This window comes from Mustela erminea, chromosome 1 (genome assembly GCF_009829155.1).
Source record: "Mustela erminea isolate mMusErm1 chromosome 1, mMusErm1.Pri, whole genome shotgun sequence".
NCBI lineage: Eukaryota > Metazoa > Chordata > Mammalia > Carnivora > Mustelidae > Mustela > Mustela erminea.
The window spans coordinates 144220432-144247769 of NC_045614.1; the positions used below are offsets into that span (position 1 = coordinate 144220432).

Below are 27338 nucleotides of genomic sequence, written 5' to 3' on the forward strand. Positions count from 1 at the left end.
ATGTGAAATGCTCTAGCATAGATTTAATTCCACAAAAGAGGGGTTCCTTTTACATCAGCTTAGTAAGATTTATTGTCACAATGCTATGGTAGTAAGCCCCTAAACTTTACAATCCCTCACGTTTCTCTCAAGAGATATTTTTTAAAGCCTCAGTGTTGAATATCATCAAACCATGCTTTAAAATTCTGCAGGCTGGTTTTAAATACTGAATTAAAATTATGACAATGATAAAATGCCAACCAATCGAGGTCCCAAACTAATAACATTCAAAACAAGATAGAATTATTATTGGAATCCTGTTATATTTTTGACAATGGTAAAGGCTGACCAACTGCTGTCATTAATGTTAATGCCATAAAAAATGTATTTATATTCTGAAAATGTTTATCTGTCTTGCACAACTTGACACTGAGGTATAAAGCCATGTTTTGCCAACATTTTTTTTATTAATCTAACAAGTAATTTCTTCCACAACAGCGACTGTGGTAAGAACTCCAGTAATAGTAGCCAACCTACTGTAATGTTCAATGGTCTTCTACTTAATATAGTGCATAAATATTTACAAACTACATAGCCACACCAATTTGTAAGCAACTAATAAATTCTGAATGTTAGAAATATAATAAAACTAATACTAAATAGTATCTTTTTAACTTTCCCCTTTTCCTTGTTTATATTCATGCTTCCCACTAACTTTTTCACTAGACTCTACTGAATCCTAGATTTAAATAGGGTCAAGGATAAAACAATATTGAGATGAATGTCAAAAACATAACACACTGAGTTTTATCAGTGTCTAAGCCACTTAAAGCTATTCTCCAAAAGACAAGTTATTCAGCCAAGACAAACATGAAACATGTTAGAATTTAATCTTAAGTTTTTTGGGGCTGACCTGTCAGATATATGGGAACATCCGAGGCTCAAGCATGGAAGGTCTAAATGCCAAAATGTCAATTTGTCACTAGTGGAATGGCCATCTGCTGAAGAAGGGCCCTACACATGCTGAGCACTGTGTTCAATGTGCAGAAGACAGATAATTTGTTTTGGGCTTCTACAAATGAAAGTAATGAGGCTTTAAGCCTGACCAGCCTTATAAAATAGTAAACCTGAATAATAACCTCTAAGTAACTTCCAGCTTAACCTCTAATGACTCTTGCCACTATATCAACTTAGGTTAATAGTTCTGCAGTCCTAATTAAAAAGAGAAGTCGTAAAATCAATTTTCTGCAGTGAATTATCAGACTACCTTCTTGTTAACTAGAGATTATAGTATGTTCCACCTTGAGGCTGTAAAATCATGAATACCAGACATTAATTCAACAAATATTCAGTGACAAGTGAAGTATACCATTATGCTAAGTGTTTGGTAGACCAAATGTTGAACTGTTTCATAATTTTTCCTCAAATCCCTTTATTTCTAGCAACAAATCTAGATCTACCTTTTCTATTCCCATATGGAAGCTAAAATATGTTAAGATTGCTGATATATGACTATTTTTCTATATTATGATCCTATTTTTGCTAAATTACCTTTATAGTACAGCAGTTTAAGTTTTCTGCTTAAAAAAAAACTCTTTTTAGAACTCTGAAAAGATATTAAATTCACTGAATAAAAAACTTTCGAACTTTGTTCCTTAAATATAATAAAATTCTGATATATGATGTTAAACAAGTTAAATTACTAGACAAGTACTCTCTACTCACCTAAAATTAATGTTGTAAAGAGATTTAACTGATCTTTCAAGGGAACTGAGTTTCAACTACCCTAAAAATGGTAAGTGACTTATTATTTGTGTATAAAACTGAAGTATGTTCCTTATGAAATTATCTGTAAGTCAAAAACAAAAATTGAGGAAGACAACTTTTAAATATAATGTTAATAGGTACGCTGGGCAATAAATTCAAACTTTTTAACTTACATCTGCTTAGTTTTTTATTGAGTTAAGTATAAAGGCCCAGTTAATCAACTCATTAGATTGGTCAAGGCAAGACACTTGAACTACATTAACAGTATTTAAAAAGCAGTTGGTCTTTTAGTAATTCTCTGGTAATCACACACGCACACACGCACATACACACAAACTGGTAGAGTACTCTGGATATAGGATTTCCCCCCATAATCTCATATAATGCACTGTTCACAATCTGCAGTATTTTGAAAACTATAAATTGGAAATGACCAAATTAAAGATGCCTGATATACTCTTATAAAGTATTTGGGAACTTCAGCTGTATTCCCAAAAAGATCAATTTTAAACTATAAAAAAGGAAAATTCATATAAAATCACAACAGATTTAACAGACATCTTTGAAAAGAAAGTCAAATTGTAACTCCATTTTCTACTTTTCCAAATATGACTAAGGAAAAAACGGTACAAGTGGTAATGTCTACATTTTTTAAAAACTGTTAACTGAGTGGATTTGGGGAAGAAAAAAAAGCTATACAGTATTATTGCACTCCACGAATGTGCAGAATTCGAAAATGTGCCAGCACTGAAAAACTGTCTTGCATTGAGGTTTTTCAAGAGGTACAACGAGCCTGCCAAAAAGCATCTGGTCTGTACTAACAGCTTGCTGTCTTCAGTACAGGCCTTCATTATGTCAGTCACGCTGCTCTTGCAAAAAATTCCTTAATGTCTGAAAGAGAAAAAAAGATTATTTTATTTCAAAATTCACTCTTATAAAATCAACTCATTGATAAGAACTGAGAACATCTCCGGTATGCAAAAGTTAACTAACATCCACCTCTCTGTGTTCACACACACTTGCTTATAATTTTCTATCTCGAGCATGTTAAAAGATTCTGCATACTCTTAGAAACTAGTTATTTGCAAGTAAAGAGAAGATATGTATATAAATATTCTAGAATAATATACCGACTCTGACTATTAAGAGTTCCAGTCAAAAAATGATGTGATGGGCCCAGGTTATTAAGCCTTGAAGATAAAATTAGTAGCATAACCTTACCTTGTTTTGGCAGGTCCAGATGCTCTTATCACTTCATAAATTTTAATAAAGAAAACACCCATATATTACATCTTAAATTGGGAACTCAAATGGTAATATATGGAATATCTAGTATCTTACTGATTTGTGATGAGAATGATACCTATAACTGGTTACTGTATTTTTAAACTACTTACAAAAGAGTTTTCAGTGCTGATAGGTGGGGCTATGATCTATGATGTGGGATTGAATCCATATGCACATTAAGCTTCATTTCATTGTCAAGAATTTGAACAAGCTGTTGCATGGATGGGAGGTGACCAGATTCCAGCTTAGACCACACAGGCACATCTATAATAAAAATAAAAATAAATAGTACCACCCCTTAAAATTAAAGATGATTCTATAATAAACATTCATTCCACAAATTATTGTCTATATACAGTTGGGGATACAGTAGTGAACCAAAGAGTTACCCTTCTTGCTGCTATGGTGTTTCTAATAGGGGAGGCACAAAAAGCACTACACATATAGCTAGAAATCACAACTGTGCACTAAGAATTAAAACTAGAAGATGCCGAGGGATATAAGAGGCTAGAAAAGAGCCCTATTATTATTGAAAGTGAGAGATATCACTAAAATTAAGAAATACTGTCATTAAAAGTGAGAGCTGAAATACAGAAGAGGGGTAGAATGGAAACTGGAGAGGTGAGCAGGGAGTAGATCAGGGTCAACAAACTATAAAGTGCCAGACAGTAAGCATATTGGACAACCTCTGGTTTAGAGAATGTATTAGAGGATAACAAAATAATTGTGACTTGAACTAGGGTAATCGTGATAAATATAAACAGGAGTAGAACTCTGAGAAATGTAGAAGGTAGAATTAAGAATCAGACTTGGTGAACCACTAGATATGGAGAGTAAGGGAGAAACTGAGGTTATCCTAGCTTTCTGACATGGGCAACTGGGTAGAATGATAATGGTGCCATTATAAATAAATGAGCAATGCCAGGGCAAAAGCAAACTGGAGTACAGGAAGCAGAGGTAATCAACAGTCTGGGAGTAGCATAAGATTCCTGGATATAGCACCTAGGAGAGATCTAGAGCTCTCTAGAGGTCATCATATGGATATAATTCTCAAGCTACAGGAGGTGAGGACCATATAAGGTGATAGTTTTGCATATTATGAAAAACAGAAAAGCCAAATGGTCATTATAAATCATTTAACTATGTTACAGAATGCAAACTATTCAGAACCCACCATTCAAAGTTATCTCAAATGCACCTGTTGACATACACTGGTTCTCAATCATGTTGCTCAAGAAGAAAACCATCATACATGCATAGACCTAAAAGAAAATATAATTAAGTACAGCACACAAAGTTATTTTAAAGGCAAAACATTACAACTGAAGACACAGTAATTTTTAAAATATATAGTCTCATCTTTATTTGGTAATAGCTGTTTTTATTTTTATTTTTTAAAATATTTTACTCATTTATTTTTGAGAGAGAGAGAAAGGGTGAGATCAGAAGTAGTCAGAGCAGCAGGCAAGAGGGAGAGGAAGAAGCAGGCTTCCCGCTAAGCAGGGAGCCTGATGCAGAACTCGATCCCAGGATCCTGGGATCATGACCTGAGTCAAAGGGAAACACTTAACTGACTAAGCCACCCAGATGCCTCCGGTAATAGCTATTTTAAAATCTACTTTAAAAAGTTTCTATACAGGGGACAGGGCGCCTGGGTGGCTCAGCCAGTTAAGCATCTGACTCTTAGTTTCACCTCAGGTCATGATCTAAGGGTCACGGTATCAAGCCTCATGTCTGGCTCTGTGCTCAGCACAGAACCTGTCTGAGATTCTCCTCCCTCTTCTCCCCCCACCTCCCCCACTCCTCACCCTGCTTTCACTCTCTCTCTAATAAATAAATAAATAAAATCTTTTTTAAAAAAGTTTCTATACAGGCTCTTATTGCCATTCTGTATGTTCAAAGAACATAACAGAACAAGGAAAATGCAACATTAATTCATAACTTTATATACACTGAAGAATATATATTCATAATGCAGAGACAGAATTTCTAGAAATTTCATAATAGCCTTAATAAGCTAAACGAAAGAATACCAGCATAAGAAGAGTTCATTTCACTATTTTTCTAATATAAGGCATGAATTCACAAGAGACTAAGTGATGCAATAATCAGCAACTCCATGTATTGAATACAACCTGTCCAAGTTCCAAACAAATTAAGTCAAATAAGAAAAAAGTAGATTAGAAAGCACTAGCATATTAAATTATACTTGCTCCCCTTTTGAAGGCAAATCTATACTCTTTCAAAGAGACCAGAAGTTCCTTGGTGGACAGAAAGGTTTTAACAAAATCACCGGACTAAAAAACAGGAAGTAATGAGGATGTCAATTCACAGCAAGTTATTTCAAAAAAAGTAAATAAAAATACCCAGAGCAAGTGAGAAAAAGCTCTCCCCCCAGTCTCACTTAAGCTAGATGGGCTTGATTTCATAGACATTACCCTTGCATTTGGGAACATTAAGTATATTTTCATAGAAACAATATATAAGAAGTGTCATCAAAGCTCTAGCTTTCAAGTACATTCCTTTTCCACAGTAGATTGATAATGTTACATGTCTTCACAAGTAAAATGTATTAAAGCTGGAATCAACAGAATGAATAAATATAACACAAACATCATGAGTACTTAACTTCCAATTCTTAATCTTGTGCATATCAATCTTACTAATAATGGCTAGAGACCCAGTTCAGTAAGAGGTAACACCTGAGGGTTTTATGTTTATGTTAAGAAGTCCTGCCTGTTACTGGAATTAAGTGGTTCCCTAAGAAAAAGAAGCAGAGATATGCAGGAGTTCACTAAAGGTGGTTTGAGCCTAGAACTAAAGAACAGGACCAGATAAAGGACTCCAAAACAGAATACTCCTTAGAAGGAAACCTAAGCAACCTATCCAAGGGAGAAATACAATTAGTACCATTCCTCAAAGCAGAAAGACCCTCTAGAAAAGATGATTTTAAGTAAAACAAATTAAAGAAATCTAAAAAGAATGCATGCCACAGCAAAACCCTACAAAAGAAAAAGCACAATTTATATATATACATATAGAGAGAGAGATTAACAGAAGAGTCAAAGGACGAATAATAAAAACAGAAAATTTTAATAAAAACAAATCCATGAAAATGTCATTTTTAATGTGAATAAAGCCATTAATTAAAAGGCCTACATTATATGTGTATTATATTCTGTTGGATATGATTTGACTTAATCTATATAATTAATATCAGGTATTAAATTATTTTGTGTCCAGTTTCTACTAAAGTTATACCTCCTTATCCTTCAAATATTTAAAAGAAAATAATAAGACCTAATCATTCCTAATATATAATTATAAAATCTAAGGCCAAGAAAAAAAATCACAAACAAAAAACTAAGGTCAAGAACGGCTAAGCGCCATGCCCCAAGATTAAAAAGTGATTGAAGCTGAAATAATACAAGTGAACAGGTGAATCAGCAACAAGTACTTAGAAAACCAAACAAACAAGTCATTGAAATATTTTCACTGACAACCTAAAAAACTTGCAACTATCAAAACTATTAGGTTACATACCTTATTTTCTTGGCCCCACTGCCAGATGCTAGGAGCTTGCATGCCAAAGAAAGCAAAAGGATCCTTGCCAACAATTATTAAGCCTATTAATACTAGTTTGAAGACTGACAGGAAAGATGCTATGTGTCTATTGAAAGAAAAAAGAAATTCATCAGAAGCCATAATTTTTCACCTAATTCAACTTTAAGACACTGTTTAAGACACAACAAAACTTTAAGACACTGTTGAAAAAAACTGAAGACACAAATAAATGGAACTCAAAACTCAAGTATATGTGCATAGACATTTTCTAGACACCAAATCTAAAGGTTACTAAATTATAAGTAGTGAAAAAGATAGTAACTAAAGTTTAATGTGGAGACTTAAAACAAAAATGTTTATTATAACTAGCAAAATTATATAGCATTAGGCTTTAAAAATATTTAACAGTACAGAATTTTATACCACTGACTCTATACAAAAATTCAGGAGTTCTTGGTCTATTTCTGCAATAAAAATTATGTAAGAAAACATATCCTTAGAAGGTTACCATCTCTGAAATAATCCTTCTTTCTTCCTTCTTAACAAAAAAATTCTTCCATATTTGGATCAAATAAACTTGATACTTATAAAACAGTGTTCTGTTTATTGTAATCAACTAAGAAATTATAATAACCGAGAAGTTAACTGAACCAATTCACAAAGGTTTACTCAAAAGTGAAAAAAATTCACTTTAAAAATTCCTTTTAAGTTACTGAAATTTACTTACCTATATATGGGTTGAGGGAGGTAATTTTCTCCTTCAATGCGGATGTCTGGGTACCGCTGGCTTATAACCCGCATGTACTCCTCAAACACCCGCCTATAACCTCAGGAAACACTGCAGAAAAATAAAAGTGCTTCTGTTAATCAATTTAGAATATGCCTACACTTACTTTGCATTTAGACAAAGCCTGAATATTGCCATGTATAAAAAACTGTTTCCCAAGAACAGTGACAAAGTAATAACAACTGATGCTGGATGATGGCAACACGGAGGTTTATTCATAAATTTCACATATTTACCTCCCTACCATGTATATCCATCTATTAGAACATTAAACTTAATAGATTTGGGTCATTGTTGGCCAGCAGCAAATAACTATTCATATATGGCAGCATATTTTGAGCTTTCAAATCAACCTGCTTTTTGCGGGGGTATCAATGAGTATAAATACTGAAACGAAAACAACTCTTACACATCTGAAATAGGGACTTTCAAAACTGGGGCACAGGAAGCTTAAAAAAGATGAAGGCGGGCGCCTGGGTGGCTCAGTGGGTTAAGCCACTGCCTTTGGCTCAGGTCATGATCTCAGGGTCCTGGGATCGAGTCCCGCATCGGGCTCTCTGCTCAGCAGGGAGCCTGCTTCCCTCTCTCTTCTCTCTGCCTGCCTGTCTGTCTACTTGTGATCTCTGTCTGTCAAATCAACAAATAAAATCTTAAAAAAAAAAAAGATGAAGGCATGAGACATGAAACTGGTTCTTGTTCCTACTCTGCCCCTAAGTGGGCAAACATGCCTGCTCAATCACAATAAAAGGAACTTAAAAAACTCTTTTAAAATTCTGACTTAAAATTTGCTTCTACTTTGCAAAGGAAAACAAACATTGGGAAGATAATTTTCAGCAGTATGACAGCAATCCATAACAGTACTGAAGAAATTAAGTCAACAGCATCAAACATCTCCATTAAAATTTCTAAAAAACTATGCTGTGGATATATGTTTCCCCAGCAAAAGGGGAAAAGGCCACCAGAGTGCACCTGTAGGGGGAGGATACACTGAAAACTTTAAAAAGAATTGAAGACACAAATAAATGAAAGATATCTTGTGTTCACAGATCAGAACTGATATTGTTAAAATGTCCACACTGCCAAACACAATTTACAGATTCAGTGCAATCTCTATCAAAACTCCAATGGCGTTTTTCACAGAAGTAGAACAAACAATCCTACAATTTGTATGGAACCATAAAAAACCCGGAATAGTCCAAACAATCTTGAGAAGGAAGAACAAAGCTGGAGGCACCATGCTGCCTATGTCAAACTACATTAACAAAGCTATAGTGATCAAAATTGTATAGTAGCCCAAAAACAGACACATAGATCAGTGTGGGGCAGAATCAAGAGGGCAGAAATAAACCCACACAAATATGGCCAATTAATTTAAAACAAAGGAGCCAAAACTGAAGAAAGGCCAGTCTCTTTAACAAATGGTGTTGGAAAAACTGTCAACAACCTGAAAAGAATGAAAATGGACCAACTATCTCCCACCATACATAAAAATGAACTCAAAATGGATTAAAGACTTGAACCTAACACCTGAAACCATAAGCCTTCTAGAAGAAAACACAGTGGGTAATAAGCTCCTTGACATTAGTCTTGGCAATGATTTTGTGGATTAGACCATAAAAGGTATCAAAAGCAAAATAAACAAGTGGGACTACATCAAACTAAAAAGCTTCTGCACAGCAAAGGAAGCCATCAACAAAATGAACAGGAAACCTACAGAATGGAAGAAAATATTTGCACATCAGATATCTGATAAAAGGGTTAATATCCAAAACATAAGGAATTCATAGAACTCAAATAGCCAAAAGTCAATAATCTGACTAAACATGGGCAAAAGGACCAGAACAGATACTTTTCCAAAGATGACATAAAAACAGCCAACATATACATGAGAAGGTGCTCCACATCACTAATCAACAGGGAAATGCAAACCAAAATCACAGAGAGTACACCCCCATACCTGTTAGGATGTCTGTCATCAAAAAGACAAAAGAAATAGTATGTGTTGGCAAGGATGGTAATCCTTGTGCACTGTTGGTGGGAATGTAAATGGAGCAACCACTAGGAAAACATTTGAGAAGTTCCTCAAAAAATTAAACATAGAACTACCATATGATCTAGAAATTCCACTTCTAGATATACCCGGAAGAAAATGAAATCACCCTCTTCAAGAGGTATCTGTACCGCCATGTTCATTTTAGCATTACTTAAAATAGCCAAGACATGGAAACAACTTAAACAAACGACCATCGACAGATGAATGGGTAAAGAAAATGTGGTATAAATACACATAGGGATATTATTCAGAAAAAAAAAAAAAATCCCACCATTTGCAACAATATGGATAAAACTTGAAGGCATTATGCTAAGTGAAATAAGACAGAGAAACACAAATTGTATCTCATTTTACACAGAATCATAAGAAAGCCAAGCTCAGAGACATGGAAAGTAGACTGGTGGTTGTCAGGTGCTGTGGAAGAGGCAAAATGGGGAGATACTGGTGGAAGGATACAAACCTTCAGTTATAAAACAAATTCTAGGGATCTACTTTACAGCAAGGTGACTGTAGCTAACAAACTGTTTTGTATACTTGGAAGTTGCTTAGAGAATAAATATTAAATGTTCTCACCCAATTAAAAAAGCTAATTATATGACTTTGTGAGTGGGCACATATGAACGTCTTAACTAACCTTACTGTGGTAATCATTTCACAATATACATGTATATGAAATCACCTTAACTACACATAATTTCTTTTGTCAATCATAGTTCAATAATGCTGAGAGAAAAAAAAGAGGTGGTACCACCAAATCAGGAGAAGAGCTTACAAATTCAGGTAAGAGCATTAAGCACTTACCTGCATTATAGTCTAAGTCAAGGAACACATAAAGCAAGGAAAGTACAGAGGAAGCAGAATCAGTAATTAAGTAACAGTAATGTAAAACCTAAGATGCCAACTTTGTCAATCACACTGTCATCAAGGAGAAACATACCAACTACCAGGATCAGGTTTATATCTGGAAGGGTATAACAGTCCAAATATTAGTAGATCTCAAATTTTTTTAAGATTTTATTTATTTATTTGAGAGCGAGAGAAAAACGAGAGAGAGAGAGAAAGAGAGAGCACGAGTGGAGAAAGGTCAGTGGGACAAGCAGACTCCCTGCCAAGCAGGGAGCTGGATGTGGGACTCAATCCGATCTGGGGACTCCAGAATCATGACCTGAGCCGAAGGCAGTCGCTTAAACAACTGAGCCACCCAGGTGTCCCCGTAGATCTCAGTTTAAGAAAAAACTCACTTGAGGCTCCTGGGTGGCTCAATGGGTTAAAGCCTCTGCCTTCAGCTCAAGTCATGATCGAGCCCAACATCAGGATCTCTGCTCTGCAGGGAGCCTGCTTCCTCCTCTCTCTCTCTCTCTCTCTTTGCCTGCCTCTCTGCCTACTTGTGATCTCTATCTGTCAAATAAATAAATAAAAATCTAAAATAAATAAATAAAAGAAAATTTAAAAAAAGAAAAAACTCACTTTTCAGGGGGGAAAAAAAGAGAGAGAAAGTAAGTCACCAGTTTCCTTTACATTAATACTTCCTCCACATTTAGAATAAAAATTTCACAAGAGATTAAGTCCCTAAAAAGTATGAAATTTTTGCAAAGGGCAACAAATCTCTACAGCTAAATACTTAAAATAACTTAACACTCTACATACTTTATGTTTAGTAAACATTCACCTTATTTAGTATTTTATTATTACTGTTGTTAGAGTGACCAAATCGTACTATTTTGTCACAGCTGCTTTCTCTGTAAGAAAATTTTGGGGGCACCTGGGTGGCTCAGTGGGTTAAAGCCTCTGCCTTCGGCTCAGGTCATGATCCCAGGGTTCTGGGACAGAGCCCTACATCGGGTTCTCTGCTCCGCAGGGAGCCTGCTTCCTCCTCTCTCTCTCTCTGCCTGCCTCTCTGCCTACTTGTGATCTCTGTCTGTCAAATAAATAAAATCTTTAAAAAAGAAAAATTTTAACGTTGCTTTTGTTTTGAGGATATTACAAAAAATACCTATATGCCTAACTACCATGAAACCAAGAAATGGCAACTGATTTCAATATCCTCAGGTCTGCATCAGTGTTTACACGGAATTAATTATCTAAAATGACATTCTCTTTTATTTTTTTTTAATTTTTAATTATTTTTACTCACATATAATGTACTATGTGCCCTAGGGATAGTCTCTAACTTTTAATGAAACATTGTGAGAGCTGGAGACAAAATTAATTGAGTTGAAACTTTTTTTTAATAGATGAAGGGGATAATATGAAGCCCAAAGAGATGAAGTGACTTTCCATGGTTATACATCCATATGTACTATTTATTAATTCACTCACTCAAATACTTACTGAATGCCTACTACATGTCAAGCACTATGTTAGACACTGGGTATGTAGTGATGGGTGACACAGATGGTGTCTTCAGTCAGGGCTGAGAGACATGGACTTTGTGATTTGAGATCCTAGCCCTTTCCACTAGACCCAAATAAGAGAGGTGATGATGTAAGAGTTATTCTCCCCTCTGTCCAGGAACTAAGTTCCCTTTGGTCAAAATGCCACCAGCAAGTACCCAAATAGTTGACCTCTTGATGGCAGAGATCTCTGAGGTTTTTCCATGATGAACATCTAGAGATTCTCCCTCTGGAAGAACTAAAACCTGTGGGGCTCCAGAAGTCCCTCATATTTGCTCTCCAAGTGCCAATCTGTTGCCAAGGGAAGCCCAAAGAAGCCCAGCTAGAGAGGTGTACCTATGTGCAGGCAACACTTCTGGTCGGATTCCTCCTACTCACCTACTTTTCTGGCTGCTGTGAGCAGAATCCTAGCTCTATCCTCCATCCTCCCAGTCCCAAGTCTTCGGTATGGTCTCAGACCTTTGGGTAGAACTCCAAATGGAATTAGCCCATAATCTTGAAATCCAAAAAGGACTTTAAAACTGTATTTTTTTTTCAAATTTCCAGTTATAAAACATGTAAGTCATGAGGATGGAATGTACAGCATAGTGACTATAGTTAATAATAGTATATGGCATATTTAAAAGTAGGTAGGAGAATGGATCTTAAAGTTCTCATCACAAGAAAAAAAACTGTGACTATATGGTGATTTCTATTATCTGGACTTACGGTGGCAATCATTTTACACTACATAAAATATTGACTGTTTATGTGTACACCTGAAACTAACATGCTAGGATTTGAGTCAAGATGGCGGAGGAGTAGCAGACTGAGATGACATCAGGTTGCAGGAGTTCAGTTAGATAGCTATCAAACCATTCCGAACACCTACAAATCCAACAGGAGATCGAAACTAACATGCAAATCATACTTCAACAAAAAACAAACAAAAAAACCCCACAAAACTTTACCTATTTACTTCTGAAAGATGAAACAGTTTACAAAACTGATACAACATATTTTTAGACAAGTTTACTTACATATAAGAAATTTTCCTCCCTATCATTGCCTTCAGAATTGTGAAGAAAACCTAAGGAACTTTTTCCTATATAACTGTTTTCCCAAAATCAATTTTCCTGTTTTAAAATAGCAATCTCTACTGCTGACAGATGTTTTCCAAAACAAAACATACCTGGTGTTTACTGAGGTGGACAAAATGTGAAATTCAAGGCACACATGGTGAGGACCCAGTCATTTTCACTTTTATTACACACCCAGCTCTTTTCAACTTACTTCATTCTTTTTGGGTCTGTGAGGAAAACTCTGAATTCGACTATACCCCCAACACATAAATATGGAAACATGCTAAAAATATGCTGCAGCACCTGCCTCTTCCTCCTGCCATGGGAACAAAGGTCCTTAAGAAGAAGATTTAAACTCTGAAATCTTAACATTAAGTCCTAATCACTTTGCAAATCCCTAGTAATACAGAAATGTCTTACTATATGGAGTCTACTTTTGCAATTGCTCACTTTAAAATATTTTTCACAGTACTTTTCTAAAAGAAAAGACCTGTATACAAATTAGATGATCTATGTGTAAGGAAATTTAAGAAATAAAGAAAATGCCCTGTCTATACTATTTCAAATAGATTCTGTGCTTTTTTGAGTACATCATGTATTCAGCATCCTGATTCACTAAGCCAACCACCCCTCTTTTCCCCTTTCTACATTACGTTTGCCCCTAACTGTAGTCAAATACTTGTATCAAACTTGAACCTATCACAAACCCCAATCTCTCACATCTTCTTATTAAAGGAAAACAGGGCATGAAAGAAATTGAGGAACACACAAAGAAACGGAAAAACGTTCCATGCTCATGGATGTGCCGAAGAAATATTGTTAAAATGTGTATGGAATTAGCTACCTAGAGCAATCTACACATTCAATGTAATCCCTATCAAAATACTATCAACTTTTTTCACAGAACTGGAACAAATTATCCTAGAATTTGTATGGAACCAGAAAAGATCCCAAATTCCCAAAGGAATGTTGAAAATGAAAACCAAAGCTGGTGGCATCACAATTCCAGACTTCAAGCTCTAATACAAAGCTGTAATCATTAAGACAGTATGGTACTGGCACAAAAACAGACACATAGATCAATGGGACAGAATAGAGAACCCAGAAATGGACTCTCAACTCTATGGTCAACTAATCTTTGACAAAGCAGTAAAGAATATCCAATGGGGAAAAAAAAAGACAAGTCTCTTCAACAAATGCTGTCAGAAAAATTGGACAACCACATGCAGAAGAATGAAACTGGACCATTTCCTTACACCATACACAAAAATAGACTCAAAATGGATGACAGACCTAAATGTGAGATAGGAACCCATCAAAATCCTTGAGAAGAACACAGGCAGCAACCTCTTCGACCTCAGTTGCAGCAACTTCTTGCTGGACACATCTCAAAGGCAAGGGAAACAAAGGCAAAAATGAACTGTTGGGACTTCATCAAGATCAAAAGCTTCTGCACAGCAAAGTTAATAATCAACAAAACCAACAGAATGGAAGAAGATATTCACAAATGACATATCAGATAAAGGGCTAGTATCCAAAATCTATAAAGAACTTATTAAATCCAACACCCAAAGAATAACCCAATCAAGAAATGGGCAGAAGACATGAACAGACATTTCTGCAAAGAAGACATCCAAATGGCCAACAAAGCACATGAAAAAGTGCTCAACATCACTCGGCATCAGGGAAATACGAATCTAAACCACAATGAGATACCACCCTACACTGGTCAGAATGGCTAAAATTAACAAGTCAGGAAATAACAGATGTTGGCAAGGATACAGAGAGAGAGAAGGGAACCCTCCCACACTGTTGGGAATGCAAGCTGATGCAGCCATTCTAGAAAACAGTATGGAGATTCCTCAAAAAGTTGAAAATAGAGCTGAAAATTGCCCTATGACCCAGCAATTACACTACTGGTTATTTACCCCAAAGACACAAATGTAGTGATCCAAAGGGATACCTGCACACCAATATTTAAGCAGCAATGTCCACAACAGCCCAAATATGGAAAGAGCCCAGATGTCCACCAACAGATGAATGGATAAAAAAGATGTCGTGTATGTGTACACAAACACACTGGAACATTACAGCTATCAAAAAAAAAAAAAAAAAAAGAAAGAAATCTTGCCATTTGCAACTACGTGGATGGAACCAGAGTTCCTCATGCTAAGTGAAATAAGTCAATCAGAGAAAAACAGTTATCACAGCACCTCGCTGATATGCAGAATTTAAGAAATAAGGTAGAGGATCATAGGGGAAGGGAGGAAAAAAATGAAACAAGATGAAACCAGAGAAGGAGACAAACCGTGAGACTCTTAAATCTTAAGAAACAAACTGAGGGTTGCTGGAGGGGAGGTGGGGTGGGAGGATGGAGTGCTGGGTGATGGACACTGGGGAGGGTATGTGTTGTGGTAAGCGCTATGAGTTGTGTAAGTCTGATGAATGATAGACCTGTACCCCTGAAACAAATAATACATTATATGTTTATAATAATTTCAAAAAAGAAAAAAGGGCAAAAGCTCAGATATTTGTGAAATAAACATTTAAGATTTCTATTTTTTGCATCTCTTGAATTCACCTTCCTTTTTTATTTACAATAACCTCCTTTCTAACTGTCCTCTTACCCACACACAGAACTGGATTCTGTTTACATAATGAAACCAACCCCTTGCCATCACTGACAGTCCAGAAAAACGCAAACCTGTCAAAGGAAGGCTTGAGATCCTTCCCTAAAAGTGAAGAAATGGGATTTTAAAGTGACTATCTCCACAAAGGTGAACATTTAACACATTTAATCTTTCAAACGACTGAGAAGATAAGTGAATCTTCAGAGAAAACAAAGGACAAAGTACGACTTACTGAGAAAAAAGTACAGATGTGAACCAGGGAAGAGTGAATGACATCTTCTCCACTTTCTAGTTTTCTATTTTAGCTAGTCTTAAGGCCTTGATGAATCCCTGCCTAAGATTATTCTCTCAGTAATTTTAAAATGCATTTCCAAACGTATTATTCAAACCAGTCAAAAAGGTTTCTACTACTTGCATTCTAAGAATTTCAATTAATATTTCTCCCACACTGTGCCTAGAAAATCAGGAAGATATTTTGTAAATACTGTGCTTTCTAAACGTCTACAGCATTGCTCAGTTCAACAGCTCACTGATCACTGAAAGCTGTGCTTTTAGATTTAACCTTTACTTTTCCTTGTTCTGTTTAGAAGATGAAATACTGTAAATAATAAACATTTGTCTGGTGCATCACCTGCTCTAAGTGCTTTAAGGAATGAAATCTCCAAAGGTTCTACAAATCACACAAGGGATTTAGGGAGTGAAAAATAGACTAAACTGATTAATGTTTTTAAAAGTTGCAAACAGGAGTGCCTACACACTTTGAAGATTAAAATGTGGCCCAGAATTTGCTCAGTTTTTTAAGAAGCTGCAAAAACAGCACCAAAAAGGTATCAGCTTGTCAGATTAAGGAACAGTAGTTATATGAAATCAAGTGATTTCCTTTTAGCAACCTCAAATCTTGAAACATTACAGTAGCCACCACAGTGAAAACACATACAGGCATATTTCATGCCTAAAGGAGCTCCGAAGATTCCTGGCTTCTTTACTAAATGTATTCCAAAGATGTGACAAACCTAAAAAAAAATTTTTTTTAAAGATTTTATTTATTTGACAGATAGAGATCACAAGCAGGCAGAGAGGCAGGCAGAGAGAGAGAGGAAGGGAAGCATGCGCCTCACTGAGCAGAGAGCCTGAGTGGGGCTCGATCCCAGGATCCTGGGATCATGACCTGAGCCGAAGGCAGAGGCTTTAACCCACTGAGCCACCCAGGCGCCCCCAAACCTGAAATTTTATGAGTGATCTGTTTTTATTCTCTCCATTCTTCTGTCTATTCTGGAGGTCAGTAGCTTCTAGTTCTGTATCTCTGACATATAACATTTCAGGAATTCTTTTGCTAAAGACTATTCCACCAAGAATTTATAAATTGCTTAGCTCCTTCCTAGGGAAGGAATTTTATCTGTTTACTCTGGAAAACACTTATTAATAGATTTATAAGGTATTCAGTCACTCAATAAAGATGACTTGATTAAAGCATTCAATAAATAGTGACAACCACATTTTGTAGAATTCTTTGTTTCATCTTAAAATGCTCCATATATGATGCCTAGCTTTTATTCTTTTCAATACATTTTTTAATTGAAGGTAGGATTCACATGCCACAGAACTCACCCTCAGTGTATTTCTATAAGCTGTTAAAGAGTCTGATAAAAAAATATATTGTGTTCTATGTTGAGTCAATGGTCAAACTGAAGAAATCTCTGGGCTGCTGCTTTATACCGCTTTCCTATTTAACCTGTATATTTATTAACCGGTTGGTTGCAGACTGATTTCACATGACATTAGAATAAACTCAGTAAAAAAAAACCCAGGAATCTTGGAAAGAAAGCCACCAACAGGATAATGCAGTTATACTAATAAGTAAGGGTGTGTCAGGTATCAGAGCAGCAGAAAGATGACTGGCAGTAGCACAATGAATTCTGGAAGCTTAGCCCCAGCAGTAGAGGCATGAAGACCAAGCCAAGAGTGTTACTGGTAAGAGTTATGTTCAAAACTGAAGTTTTACATGTATTACATTCTATGCCTAACAGTTTTCAAACTGGAACAGAAGCCAACCAGGTAAAAACCTACCAGAAATGAACAGTATTAAGTGAGAGCTATCACTAGTCCAGAAAGGAATATGGGGGAGGGGAGGGAGGCAGGAGGGAAGAGAGAGGACATTTAGGTTATTTCAGGGCAAGCCACAGTGGACGGCAACAGGCTGTACTCACTTTTTCAATAAATACTGACTGAAGATAGTCAAAAGTGAAAGAACCTAGAACAAGAGAAAGCAAAAAAAAAAAAAGTCCATGCCTTTTTAGTGCTGGCAAAATTCTAATGAAGAAGACAGTATACTGGTAATAGTCTACTGAAGAGGATACAGTTCATCATGAGGATATTGATAATATCTGAAGCTGTTTATCTGAATATCTGATAATATCTCAAGCTGCCACTTGTGTGGAAGGACAAACATCTATTTAATCAAACATCTGGTCTTCTGGGGTGCCTGGGTGGCTAAGTGGGTTAAACAGTATTGATAATACTGGTAATATCTGAAGCTGTTTCTCTTATTTTGAGAAACAGGGAGGAGAAACAGAAAAAAGAAGACAAAACCTGAGGGACTATGGAAACTACATCATAAAACAAAAATGGAGGAACAGCAAATAGAAGTCAAAATAAGAGTCTATATTCAAAAATATTCTATAAGAAGCAATAGTAAGAGGTAAGGAAACACTACCAGAAATTTCAAAACCAAAAAGCAGAATCAAAAAATATTTTGAGGGACGCCTGGGTGGCTCAGTTGGTTAAGCAGCTGCCTTCGGCTCAGGTCATGATCCCAGCGTCCTGGGATCGAGTCCCACATCGGGCTCCTTGCTCAGTGGGGAGCCTGCTTCTCCCTCTGTCTCTGCCTGCCATTCTGTCTGCCTGTGCTCACTCTCTCTCCCTCTCTCTCTCTGACAAATAAATAAAATCTTTAAAAAAAAAAAAAAAAATATTTTGAGAGCGACTAGGTGGCTCAGTGGTTAAAGCCTCTGCCTTCGGCTCAGGTCATGATCCCAGAGTCCTGGGATCGAGCCTCGCATCGGGCTCTCTGCTCCGCGGGGAACCTGCTTCCTCCTCTCTCTCTGCCTGCCTCTCTGCCTACTTGTGGTCTGTCTGTCAAATAAATAAAAATCTTTAAAAAAATAAATAAATAAATAAAAATAAAAATTAAAAAAATATTTTGAGGCAATGAATCATATATATATATTTTTTAAATTTATATTTGTATGTTTATATTTTGAGGCCCTAAAAAATTGATGGGTTAGAAAACTGATAGAAGATGAATAATAAAATTGCAGAAGATCTGAATACTATCATTAGCAGATTTCATGCATCCATCAGGTTTTATTATCAATAAAAACCCGACAGCACAAGGACCATTTGCAACAAGCGACCATGTTATACCACAAAGAAAGTCTAGTAAGTAAAACAGCAATGTCATATTCTCATTACATATTCAATGTTGTATTCTTATTATAGTGCGATAAACTAGAAATTTTAAAAACTCAACCTACTACTCTTAAGATCTTCCAGTAGGAGTTTAACTAATATAACAATATCAAAATTTTAAATGTAATACCTTTTGACCTAATCATAATACTGTAATTCTGTGAATTTAGTTTACAGAAATTATTGGACAAGCATATAATATATGAGGATATTCACTAAGCAATTCTGTATAAAATCAGGATCAACCTAAAAGTTAACCAAAAAGCACTAGTTAGATAAATTAAGGAACACTCATCTTATGTAATACCATGCTTGCTAATGCATATCTGTAATTACTGAACAGTAAGTGATAGAGTGGAAGGAAATTTAAAAAAAAAAAAAGGCATACAACTATGAACACAATCACTTCTGTAAAATTACATAATACAGTATGTCTGTAGAGTTGTCCTGAAGGCTGTTCTTCTAAATGTTAATAGAGAGCTACAAGGATTTTTTCACTTTCTTGTGTATACTAAGGGGAGAGCAAAATATGCGACCCCAAAATATGCACTTTGGCATGTGGCTTATTTTGAGCTGAAGGCAATTTAGACCAAATGGACTCCAAAGAAAAAAAAAACTCACTGCTTCCTTAAACTATGTTAAAGAATCTGGATAGGCCCAAACAGAAAGCTATTAACAGGGGTAACTTTTTATCTGCAAGACTTGTGTGGCAGGACAAACATCTATTTAATCAAACATCTGCTCTTCTGGGGCGCCTGCGTGAAGCCTATGCCTTCAGCTCGGGTCATGAACCCGAGGTCCTGGGAGGGGTTCTCTACTCAGTGGGGAACCTGCTTCCCTCTCTCTCTCTCTCTGCTGCCTCTCTGCCTACTTGTGATCTCTGTCAAATAAATAAATAAATAAATAAATAAATAAATAAATAAATAAATAAAATCTTTTATTAAAAAAAAAATCTGCTCTTCTTATTGTCCTGTGAATTACCCTCCTCCCCTTTGGAGCCCCAGGCCCCCATCCTATTCCTTCACTTAGGATACTATATAAATCTCAATTGCCCAACTTGTTCTTGCCTTTCATGTTTTTTATAGGGCTTTCCTAAGTATGTAATTAAATGTTTTCCTGCTATTCATCTGTCTTACGGCATTTTAATAGACCAGTCAAAAGAACCTAGAAGGGTAAAATAAAAATGTCACCTACACTTTTTTATTATTTTTACAAGAAACCTGTATTATTTTTATAGCCAGAAAACTAATTTCATTTTTTTAAAAGATGGAAGTCTCAGAGTAAAATTTACCAAAGTTCTCATCACAACATTAAAGACAATAAAAATAACACATTACAACAAAACTTGATAAATGATTGCATTTATGCTGCGCTAGTTTTTAATAGATTATATGCCTCCAGATTTATTTCCTGTCCCCTCCCCCTTCTCTGTGCTGAGTCAGCTTCATTTACATATGATCTTCCCTTAACTTTTTTTTTTTTTTAAAGATTTTTTATTTATTTATTTGACAGACAGAGATCACAAGTAGGCAGAGAGGCAGGCAGAGAGAGAGAGAGAGAGAGAGAGAGAGGGAAGCAGGCTCCCTGCAGAGCAGAGAGCCCGATGCGGGGCTCAATCCCAGGACCCTGAGATCATGAACCGAGCCAAAGGCAGCGGCTTAAGCCACTGAGCCACCCAGGCGCCCCTTCCCTTAACTTTTATAAAGCTCTTTATAAAAAAGCTTTCTACATCTCCTGGTGCTTTCCCCATACCCTTCAAGACTTCATTTCCTCCTGTCAAAGCCTTTCAACTCTCCCTGAATAACCTTTCTTTCCCTAGGGTTTTAAAGCCCTCCATTATGACCTCTTTTAGAACACTCTGAACAGGATACTTTACTGTAATATTGTTTAACATGTCTCTGTTTCTCCCATCAGACAATGGGCTTTCAAACAATTAGTAAAAAACTAATATTTATCTTCCTAAATAGTAAAAAATAAATATTCATCTTCCCTGGACAAAAGGGGAAAACAAGTAGCATGTAAAAAAGGTCATTAAAAAAATGAGGATTTGATTTCATCAGTAGTTCTTGATAAAAGCTCAAGTTTTTCAAGAACCAAGTTCTTGATAAAGCCCATGGCAAGATTTCTTCCTCACCAGTCTTGGGCTGCATCCCAATCAAGGTAAGATATGTGAAAACATGACTTGATTTCCCTTTACGGAGAGCAGAAAAGGTGACAGAAATGAAACACATATGCATGCTTTCATTTTTTGCCTTGAAGCTTCCTAACAGTATAAAACAGTAACAGAATATTAGTAACTGGAATGCAACCCACATTGTCATGTTACAGACGAACAAGTTGAGAGCTACTAAAGAGATTCAATAATTTCCGGGAAGTCATTCAGAAGGTAAGAGTCAGATCAAATAAGAACCTGGAACTCTGAACTGTTAGAGCAGTAAATACAGTTTTCCAGTAACTATACTATTCAAAATTTATGAGGTTATCTTGGTATTTCCAAATGATACATTCAATTTGATTTCCACCACTTACCTTAATGGCAAATGGTAAGGAAAGAATGTTTCAATTTTTCTGTAAGAGGAGATAAAACCTTTAAAACCATTCATATTTTACCTACCTCTAAAAGCTTTGGACTAAAGTACTTTGTACATTATTAAGTACAAACCACTATTAAGTGTACATTATTCAGTTAGATACTGCAGTTTTTTGTTTAAATAGTAAAAAACAAAACAAAATGGTGACTAAGTTCTAAGTAATTACAGAAAACTTAAAAAATCTAACATAGCAGTAGGTGTAGCAGCCAGCATTTTATTTGTTCTCCAGTAACACTCCATTAGTACTCTTCTATCTGAATCAACTTACTACTCCTTTATTTCAATGATTCTAAGAAGTACATTTCTCCTATCGTTGTGAAAAATCAGTATTTATCTTAAAATCATCTGTGTCACAATTTAAACGGCAGTATTTTTCTCCCTCTGAGGGACATATAAAATAATGGTGTACCTTAAAATCCATCATATCTTAGGTTTGGTGAAATGCAGTAGCTGGTATTTAAATTTTTTAGTTATTTAAAAATTATTTAGTTACTGGTATTTAAGTTTTAGGGAACCCTGGGTGGCTTAGCGGGTTAAATGTCTGCCTTTGGCTCAGGTCATGATCCCGGGGTCCTGGGATAGAATCCTCATCCAGAGCCTGCTTCTCCCTCTGCCTATCACTCCCCCTGCCTGTGCCCCTCTCTCTTCCTTTCCCTGACAAATAGATACACGAAATCTTTAAAATAAATAAATAAATACAAATTAAAAATAAGTTTTTAGTTTTAGTTACTATGGCTATTTTGGGGAGACAAAAATTTCTTTGTAGGGGACGCCTGGGTGGCTCAGTTGGTTGGACGACTGCCTTTGGCTCAGGTCATGATCCCGGAGTCCCGGGATCGAGTCCCGCATCGGGCTCCCAGCTCCATGGGGAGTCTGCTTCTCCCTATGACCCTCTCCTCGCTCATGCTCTCTCTCACTGTCTCTCTCTCTCAAATAAATTTAAAAAAAAAAATTTCTTTGTAGGATATTCCCCTGTTATCGTTTTAAAAACTCAGGATTCCTCCCATTCCTTCCCACCAAAAAGAAAAAAAAAGTCATAAAATTTGTCTCCTTTGTTTATCATTCTAGTGAATGGCACAGCACAACTCCAGAACTCAGGAGCTGTCTCTGACACCTCTCACTTCATATCTCCTCTCCCTTCCCCCAGATATGCAACCCATCACCAAAAGCCCAAAATTAATCTCCTAAAGATCTGTTAAACCTGTCCCTTTACATTCTAGTTCTACTACCACCACTGTATTCCAAGTTCCATCATCTCTCACCTGGGCACCTCCCAATGATCCCCCTAAATGGTTTCTCCATTATCTATATTCTTTGTCCCCTCTAATGTCTTTTCCACAGTGAGGCTAACTGATTTTTCCTTATGGTCTACCAGACCTTCCAGGATCTGTGCCACCTTCTCTTTGGACTTTGAGGTCAGTAGCCCTGGCCTCCTAAGCAATTACGTTCTCTTTACTACAAGGCCACTGACCATGTTATTCCTACAGCTTGAAAGCTCTCTAGCAATAAATTTTATCCTTTAAATCTCAGTTCAAAGTTGATTTCCTCATGGAAACTCTCCCTAATCCCCTGCCTAGGTCTGTCTCATACAATATATAACCTTTCCTTTACAGCACTGAACACAACTCTAATTTTATATGTTGTCCATGGATTAATGAGTGCTTTCTACTCTTATCTATGATGTCTATGATAAAACTGAATTCCAAGAACCAAAGTACCTGCACGGAGTAAGTCAAATATTTGAATATGCAAATATAAGTCTATGGTAACTAACATGATCTTTAGGGCTCCAATTTCTCAGATTTCTTCAACTCATCCTTTTACTAATCTCAGCAAATATCAACATCCAAATCAGCCTTAGGTCTTTATTTTCTTGCCTCCATATCATGAAAGCAAAGTGTGAGTGTGTATAATTTAAATAAAACTCTGTTCTTGGAATAGTTGTTTCATTAACCTTTTAAAAATACTTTTAGAGGGGCGCCTGGGTGGCTCAGTGGATTAAGCCGCTGCCTTCGGCTCAGGTCATGATCTCAGTGTCCTGGGATCGAGCCCCGCATCGGGCTCTTTGCTCAGCGGGAGCCTGCTTCTCTCTCTCTCTCTGCCTGACTCTCCACCTACTTGTGATTTCTCTCTCTGTCAAATAAATAAATAAAATCTTTAAAAAAAAAAAATACTTTTAGAAGTTGGTTGCCCTAAAATTATAGCAGTGGATTCTTAAATTAACAAAAATTGGAAAATTCTGTATTTGCTTATTTTGCAATCTTTAATTTATTATTCTTAGTGAATCAATCACTAACAATCCAAATAAGGATTAACTGCAAAGAGCTGTACCCAGTAAGCTCTTTATTTTTTTTTTTTAAGATTTATTTATTTATTTATTTGACACAGAGAGAGAGAGAGATATCACGAGTAGGCAGAGAGGCAGGCAGAGAGAGAGAGAGAGGAGGAAGCAGGCTCCCCGCTGAGCAGAGAGCCCAATGCGGGACTTGATCCCAGGATCCTGGGATCATGACCTAAGCCGAAGGCAGAGGCTTTAACCCATTGAGCCACCCAGGAACCCCTATTTTTATTTTTTATTTTTAATTTTTAGTTTTTTTTTTTTTGCCATGGTCTCAGGGTCCTGGGATCAAGCCCCCCATCAGGCTCTCTGCTCAGCAGGGAGCCTGCTTCCCCTTCTTTCTCCACCTGCTGCCTACTTGTGATCTCTGTCAAATAAATTAAATCTTTAAAAAATAAAAAATAAATAAACTACAACTGATTGAATGCTGTAGGTATGACTACATGTTAAATCTCATATATGGGGAAAATAAAACATGCATACAAACATCTGTCAACCAATTATCTGTCAGTATACATTTACACATAAAATGCATTTATACATAAAAATCACAAGAAAGGAAAAATGTTACAGGGGGCCTTCATTTTAAGCTCTGATTAGAGAACTTCCTTTTTGTTAATGTTCAATGTTTAAACATCCAAGTAAGCAGGGTAAGTTTTTCTCCCAAATATGAAAACAATGTTATCAAACTCATCTAATTATATTGCTCCATCGATTGACATAAACCAAAGACTTAGATGTGTAATGCAATACTGTGCACCTCTGGAAGCTTCATGGAGGACCATATCTATATTACTCACCAGGATTATCTTTAATCCCTGGCACAAGCAGGTACTGAATGAATATTTATTGAAAAAAATACATGAATATAGAATAGGAACGTTTGTTGGAAGCTGTTTTGCACTCTCTCCCTTTAATTCCATTTGTGTTGTGCCGCTGTCTTATTCTATTAGCAATTATAAAAATGACACAATTAATAGATGATATACTGAGCTACAGTTAAAGAAAGAGCACTCATAAAATAAAGGACAAAAGCGATTGAAAAGAAGGTAAAAATAGCTCTCTCCTTTGTTCACAGTGATAATTAATGAAAAACTTCATTTTATAGCACTCAGATTTCAAACAGAATTAAAAGAATTTTCACATATTTATCCTCAATTGTTTTAGCTTCCCCTTCTTTCCCAAACTCGCAAATGAACGTCCAAGAGAGTCTACCAAAACCAGAAACACAATATTCAATTTACTATATACAGATCAATCTCTGGGGAAAAAAGTACCAAAAACAAGCTTAATATACCTGTATACGGAGGGCATACTAGTAAAATTCTTTCTCATCTACGATTAAAAAACAAAACAAAACAAAACTGAAGAACTTTTGTATGTAATGTGCTCCGGGTTACTGCATAAGAAAACTCTTATTAGACTTTTGGGACCAGTTTGTACTTAAAGAAAAAAAAAAGAAGGAAAGAAAAAATGACAGAGAAACTATGTATCAGAAACTCAAGTGAAGTACTTAAGACTTTATAAAAAGTTTAACTGAAGAACTAAATGCCCTTCCCTATAGTTATGAACATCCTCAGTGGAAGGTACACTTGTTAAATTATCTGAGGAGTATTCCAATAGAAGCAACTTAAAAGAAGAGTACTTTGGAAAAGCACAAAACAGGAGGTGCAAAAGTAGGAAACAGAAAAATTACATACCCTGGAAATGCAGTCTTTTTAAATTACTTAATCCAAAGTATCACAATCCTTAACAATAATTATAGGTTGAAAAAAATGACAGCCACTTTCTAATTAAAAAAAAAAAATTATGGGAAAAGTTGCAATGGTCAAGTCATAACTCCCATTTACAGTATTATATGAAAATGATATATGCTGGCCACACAGTAAACAATACAGGGAGTTGTTCTGTTTTGTTTTGTTTTAAATCAGGAGGAAAGTGCAAAGTTTTTATAGTTTTCACTCCAAAAATAAAGTCTCATCTCACCATCTCACTTTCTGACTGTTAGGGTAACTTAAATTGATTTTTTAAATTTTAAATATTTGCTTACTCTTTAAAGGATAAGCAAAAAAAATAGTTGGGTACACTTAAATTAATAAAAGTCTTAAAAAGGCTATGATCTTGAAAAAACGTCATCTTTTGCTATACAGGATTCTAATTTCTACAATTTTACAATTCTAGTTTGCCTTTCAAATCTTCCCCCAACCCTACCTACCGTATTACATGCATCACTGCTCGGGTTCTAACACTTAACCAGGTTAACGACAAAATAACTTACAGTACAAAGTCGAAAACTGCTGGGATTTTTTTTGTTTTCCTGGTTTAGGTTTTGGTATTTTTTTTTTTTCCTGTTTCTCTGAATGCACAAGAGATTTGAAGGGTATAAAGACATGCGGGTATCGGCAACTCCTGGGAGGCGAGTGTCAGGGAAGTTGCGGGGAACAGGTAAGAGTTGTCTGGGAGTGAACCACACTGTCGGAAGAGCAACGTGCTCCTTTTTAAAGACATTTTGGAAACTGCCAAGTGAGAAATCAGTCTCCCTGGACCTCTCGGCGCCCTCCAGCTGTCAGAATCCCCACTCCTCACTCAACAGTCACCCCGGGAGGTCCTGGAGAACAGGCGTCTGTCACTGGCGGGTCTCCTCCAACGACCCGAATTAACCTTCGCCCGGGTGGGGGAGCAGCGAGGGCGCCGGGCATAACCCTGGGAAAGGGAAGAGGAAAGGGGCCCTGGGCGGCAAACGCACGCGCTCGTCCGCCGACGCTGCGCCAACTCATGCCCACCTCCGCAGGCAGCCGGGTGGCCATGGCGTGACGCCGCCGACCCGCCCTCCGTCCTGACAAGGGGCCCCACGTCTTCGCCTTTCAGTACTTAACCTTCCCGTGCCCTCCTCCCCCACTCCCACCATTCTAGGAGGCAAAAAAGAACTGAGCCAAGAGAACGGTTACGCCTGGAGGAGAGAAGGACGGCCTGGCAGTCCCGGCAAGGACCCCGGGGGAGGCAAGCTACGAAAGGCTCCCGGCGCCGGTCTTCCGGGCCGAGGGAGGTTCAGCCCGCTAGGCCGCGAAGCCGGGGCCTCGCGTAGCGACAGGGGCCTCGCAGAGGCGCGACGGCGCTGCGGGGCCCGGCACACATACTCACCAAATCTGGAACTTCAGCAGCGGCCCCGTGGCGTACTGCATCTTTAATCTTTTGCTAGGCACGCCGCCCAGGTTGGCCGAGGCATCGCTCCGGATCACCGCCGCCGCCGCCACCAGGAGAACCAGCAGAAACCTCATCTTAAGCGAGCCAGCCGCTTCGGCCGCGCTCAAACGGAGACTGCAGCCAACCAGCCCAAGGCCGAGCGGGAGCTGCGAGCAGCTCCCCACCGCGCAGGCGCGATCCGGCAAGGTCGGGAGGGAAGCGGAAATGCGCCTGCGC

At 37.0% G+C, this 27338-nt stretch overlaps 1 protein-coding gene across 1 annotated transcript; it reads right to left on the reverse strand.

The window, feature by feature from the left end:
- SELENOT (selenoprotein T) lies at positions 1-27299 on the reverse strand. Its single transcript, XM_032345569.1, has 6 exons — positions 27060-27299; positions 7325-7435; positions 6577-6703; positions 4208-4295; positions 3144-3297; positions 1-2637 (listed from the first exon to the last, which is right to left on the reverse strand). Exons 1-5 carry the CDS (start codon positions 27194-27196, stop codon positions 3173-3175), a joined length of 588 nt encoding a protein of 195 aa, XP_032201460.1. The 5' UTR covers positions 27197-27299; the 3' UTR covers positions 1-2637; positions 3144-3172.
- Positions 27300-27338: the final 39 nt, after the last annotated feature.